At 53.1% G+C, this 5,000-nt stretch overlaps 2 protein-coding genes across 2 annotated transcripts; one reads left to right on the forward strand and one right to left on the reverse strand.

Annotated features, from left to right (window-relative positions):
• Window positions 1-894: 894 nt before the first annotated feature.
• On the forward strand, window positions 895-3,037 carry ENH_00007830 (IQ calmodulin-binding motif family protein, related; the record flags this gene model as incomplete). Its single annotated transcript, XM_013578640.1, has 5 exons — window positions 895-979; window positions 1,223-1,308; window positions 1,606-1,825; window positions 2,207-2,352; window positions 2,894-3,037. The coding sequence occupies 5 exons, from the start codon at window positions 895-897 to the stop codon at window positions 3,035-3,037; spliced, it is 681 nt and encodes a 226-aa protein (XP_013434094.1).
• Window positions 3,038-3,983: 946 nt separating this feature from the next.
• ENH_00007840 (60S ribosomal protein L30, putative) lies at window positions 3,984-4,865 on the reverse strand (the record flags this gene model as incomplete). The annotated part of the gene is made up of 3 exons (XM_013578641.1): window positions 3,984-4,084; window positions 4,379-4,480; window positions 4,745-4,865. The coding sequence occupies 3 exons, from the start codon at window positions 4,863-4,865 to the stop codon at window positions 3,984-3,986; spliced, it is 324 nt and encodes a 107-aa protein (XP_013434095.1).
• Window positions 4,866-5,000: the final 135 nt, after the last annotated feature.

Below are 5,000 nucleotides of genomic sequence, written 5' to 3' on the forward strand. Positions count from 1 at the left end.
CAAACCCGGTTGGGGTGGGGGGAGGGGAGAGGGGCCAGGGTGTGGGCGCTGGGCTGTGGGTTGTAGGGTTTAGGATCTGGGGCCTACGGTTCACTGTTTAGGGTTTAGGGTTTAGGGTTTAGGGTTTGGGGTTTAGGGTTTAGGGTTTAGGGTTTAGGGTTTAGGGGCCAGGGTTTGTGTGTTGGGTGGTTTAGCGCCTATGGCCCGCTGCGAACTGCGCACCCCGCAGCGCGCACCCGTAGCCCCGAGGGTTTAGGGTTTAGGGTTTAGGGTTTAGGGTTTAGGGTTTAGGGTTTGCAGGACTGGATGTTGGACGGGGAGGGCACTTTGGAGTCTCCAGAAGGGACTTTTTATTCCGGAGGGTTTAAAGAAAATAAATTTGATGGAAAAGGAATTTTTATTTCTCCTTCGGGCCTCAAATACGAGGGCGAGTGGAGCCGCGGCCAGCTGCACGGCGCGGGCAAACTCACCCACGAAGACGGGGCCACGTAGGGTTTAGGGTTTAGGGTTTAGGGTTTAGGGTTTAGGGTTTAGGGTTTGGGGTTTGGGGTTTGGGGTTTGGGGGGAGGAGAGGCGGGCGCCGCGAGAGCGCCAGTTGCACAGGAGGACGGTAACTTGTGGGGTTTAGGGTTTAGGGTTTGGGGTTTGGGGTTTGGGGTTTGGGGTTTAGGGTTTAGGGTTTAGGGTTTAGGGTTTAGGGTTTAGATGCAATCTGGTCAAATTAAGGCTTCCCCAGACCAGCAGACAAAAGCCTGTCGAATTAACCCAATTAATTACTTTAATTAATTATTTATTTATTTATTTATTTATTTATTTATTTATTTGTTTATTTATTTATTTATTTATTTATTTATTTTATTTATTTATTTATTTATTTATTTTTATTTTTCAGTTATGTGGGAACTTTCAATAAAGACGTCAAAGACGGAAAGGGCGTCGAGACCTGGGCGGACGGCACTGTCTACGAAGGGCCCTTCAAGTCCGCCAAACCCTAAACCCTAAACCCTAAACCCTAAGCCCTAAAGCCTAAACCCTAAACCCTAAACCCTAAACCCTAGGCGCTAGGGGCTAGACCCTAGCTTGCAAGCCGTAAACCCTAAACCCTGGCGGGAAGGGGACTTGACACCCGCAAGCAGCTCCGGCGCAGATCGAGACTGCAGCACAAAAACCTAAACCCTAAACCCTAAACCCTAAACCCTAAACCCTAGTTGTTTGTTTTCAGGAATGGAGATAAGGAGGGAAAGGGCAAAATTAGATTCCCCGACGGCTCTACTTATGAAGGCGACTTCAAGGCGGATCTGTTTGACGGTGCGCCTCCAAACCCTAGACGCTAAACCCCAAACCCTAAACCCTAATTCTGGCAGACCCTAAACCCTAGCTCCTCCAAACCCTAGGGTTTGCTCAGCGCACGCACTTCAAGCCGCACCCCTCCCACCGCGCACACTCCCGGGCTCCGCAGCCACCACCTAGGGTTTAGGGTTTAGGCTTCAGGGTTTAGGGTTTAGGGTTTAGGGTTTAGGGTTTAGGGTTTAGGGTTTAGGGTTTAGGGTTTGGTGTTTGGTGTTTGCAGGGTTTGGGGTTTACGTGTGGGCGAACGGGCGGAAGTACGAGGGTTTGTGGCGCGAGGGTTTGATGGAGGGTTTAGGGTTTTACAGCTGGCCTGCGGGGCAGTGCAGCAGCTACGAGGGTTTATTCAAAAAGGGTTTGAAGGAAGGCCAAGGAGTTCTTTTGCTGCGGGACGGCCGCAAGTACGAAGGCCACTTCAGCAGCAACAAACTCCACGGCGAAGTCACTGAAGTCATGCCCAGCGGAAAGTCCCGCAAAGGTCCCAAACCCTAAACCCTAAACCCTAAACCCTAAACCCTAAACCCTAAACCCTCGGGGCGGGCTTACGCCGCGGGAGGATCGGATGTGCTGCTTCTAAACCTAAACCCTAAACCCTAGTTCTGCGGCGCCAACCACGGGTTGTTTAGCCAGGCGAAAAGGCCAGACAAACCCACTCACAAACCCTAAACCCTAAACCCTAAACCCTAGGGGTTTTAAAATTTCTCAGGGCCGCTGATTGAGCCCAGGAAATTTCTAAGGCGGTCCACAGAAGTGGCCCTCAACAAACCTGCTGCTGCTGCTGCTGCTGCACTTGCTGCTGCTGCTGCACTGGCTGCTGCTGCTGCATTCCCTGCTGCTGCTGCTGCTGCTGCTGCTGCAGGTATTTGGAAAGAGGGAGTGTTTCAGCAGTGGGCGGAAGCTGGAGAAAAGGTTTTATTAAATGTTGCAGAAAAAGACACAGACAAAGATGAAGAATACGGAACTTCCATCTTCTCCAACCCTGACGCCTACACCCAAGTCTACAAGGTCCCGCTGCTGCTGCTGCTGCTGCTGCTGCTGCTGCTGCTGCTATTGCTGCTGTTGCTGCTGCTGTTGGTGCTGTTGCTGCTGTTGCTGCTGTTGCTGGCGTTGCTACTGCTGTTGCTGCTGTTGCTGCTGCTGTTGCTGCCGTTGCTACTGCTGTTGCTGCTGTTGCTGCTGGTGTTGCTTCTGTTGCTTCTGCTGTTGCTGCTGTTGCTGCTGCTGCTGTTGCTGTTGATAATAATGATGGTGACGTTGCTGCTGCTGCTGTTGCTGCTGTTGATGATAGTGATGACAATTACGCTGGTGCTGCTTCTGTCGCTGATGCCGCGGGCTTTGCTGCTGCTGCTGCTGCTGCTGCTGCTGCTGCGGGTTTCGATTTGCTGCTGGCAAAAGCAGCAGCAGCAAGCTCTGTTTCTGCTTTGCTTCCAGCGCGTGGATTTGCTTATTAATTCATTTAAAACACTTTTTAATTTAATTAATTAATTAATTAATTAATTAGTTTTAATTAATTAATTTAATTAATTTATTTTAATTTATTTTGCAGACACAAGACAGAAAAAGAATGAAAATCAAAGGCGGAGTCCTCAGAGGCAAAATCAAAGAAGACACAAGTGCCCAGAACTCGCGGACGCCTTCAGAGAACCTTCAAGACGAGCAGCAGCAGCAGCAGCAGCAGCAGCACGAGTAGCAGCAGCAAGAGCAGCAGCAGCAGCAGCAGCAAGAGGGGCAGCAGTAGCAGCAGCAGCAATTCCAGCAGCAGCAGCAGCGGTGGCATCTTCAGCCTGCTTTCTTTGCTGCAGCAGCACTAGTAGCAGCAAATTCGGCTTTCTCAGCGGCAACAATGGACTGATTTGCTGCAGCAGCAGCAGCTGAAGCAGCTGCAGCAGAAGCAACTGCAGCAGCAGCAGCAGCAGACAGGTGTTTGTACTCTTGCGCGCAGCAAACGCGGAGACAGCCATTTTTTCTTTTCATTTGTCTCTTAAAAGCAGCAACATTAGAGCAGCAGCAAGTGCTGTCTCTTTGCTGCAGCAGCTGCTGCTGCTTCCTGCAGCAGCAGCAGCAGCTGCTGCTGCTGCTGTTCCTTTGGGTGTGTCTCGTTTCTCACTATTAGCATCTCTAGTTGAGGCTCTTTGCTGCAGCTGCATCTGCTGCTGCTGCTGCTGCTGCTGCTGCTGCTGCTGCCTGCGCTCCTGGCTGCCTGTCTCTCTAGGGTCCTTTGCTGCAACTGCTTCTGCTGCTGCCGCTGATGCTGCTGCTGCTGCTGCTGCTGCTACCTGCGCTTCTAGCTGCTGCTATCTGCAGCCTCAAAGTTTATTTTATTAAAAACTTCAGGGGCCCTCCGCTGCAACAACCCCACCCAAAGTTCAGCCTCGTTTCTTGCTGCTGCTGAATCAGCAGCAGCAAAAACAAACCGCTGCAGCAGCACGAGCAGCAAAGCAGCTGCTGCAGCAGCAGCAGCAGAGCCGCCGCTGCAGTGCCCCACAGCTGCAGTTGCAGCGGCGGAGCGACCGCTACAGTGCCCGAGCAGCCGCTGCTGCAGCAGCAGTTGCTGCTGCAGTAGCAGTTGCTGCTGCTGCTGCTGCAGTAGCAGTTGCTGCTGCTGCTGCAGCAGCAGCAGCTGCTGCTGCTGCTGCTTACTCCACTGATCTGATAATGTCGCTGTCTCCAGGGTCAGTAACAGAGAGACAGCTCACGCGGAAAAGCTTCCCGCATGCAGTCCCCAGCTCGTTGTTGTCTGCAGCAGCAGCAGCAGCAGCAGGTGAGGCAGCAGCAGCAGCAGGTGAGGCAGCAGCAGCAGCAGCAGGTGAGGCAGCAGCAGCAGCAGCAGGTGAGGAGGCAGTAGCAGCTGCTGGTGTGGCAGCAGCTGCAATGAAGCAACTAATGGTGCGACGGAAAGCCGACTGCAGCACACTCCCGGTGTGACCCCAAACCCTAAACCCTAAACCCTAAACCCTAAACCCTCGAAAGTCAATTACCTCCGGGGTAATGGTGCACCCCACACTTGGCTAAACCCTCGAAAGTCAATTACCTCCGGGGTAATGGTGCACCCCACACTTGGCCAGCATTGCGTAGTACTCAATCTCTGACTTGCGCAGCGCGGGGCAGTTGTTGCTGATGATGATCAGCTTTGCTGCAGCAGCAACAGCAGCAGCAGCAGCAGCAAACGGGCAGCAGCTAGGCGTCGCTGCTTTGCTGCAGCAGCAACAGCAGCAGCAGCAGCAGCAAGCGGGCAGCAGCTAGGCGTCGCAGCTTTGCTGCAGCAGCAGCAGCAACGCCGCCGCAAGCACCCGCCGCAAAAGCGCAGCACTGCCCCCCCGCTGCTGCTGCTGCTGGCGCCTGAAGCCCGCAGCAGCAGCAGCAGCAGCAGCAGCAGCAGCAGCAAGGGGTTAAATACCTTTTCCTGTTCTGAGGGAATGCACAGCAGTCTTCAGCCCCAAACAAACTTTGCCACTTTTCATCACGAGCTGCAAACGAGAGTTAATGCCCTCGGCTCCTTGCTTCTGCTTCTTCGCCATTTTGGTGTACAGACAGCTCGCGCAGCAGCAGCAGCAGCAGCAGCAGCGGCAGCTGCAGCAGCAGCAGCAACCACACAAACCCGCAGCCCCAGACGCAAATTAAATCCCTTTTTCTATTTTATATCTTCTTTCGTA

The sequence above is a fragment of the Eimeria necatrix genome, genomic scaffold (assembly GCF_000499385.1).
Source record: "Eimeria necatrix Houghton genomic scaffold, Enh_scaff1226, whole genome shotgun sequence".
Taxonomy (NCBI): domain Eukaryota; phylum Apicomplexa; class Conoidasida; order Eucoccidiorida; family Eimeriidae; genus Eimeria; species Eimeria necatrix.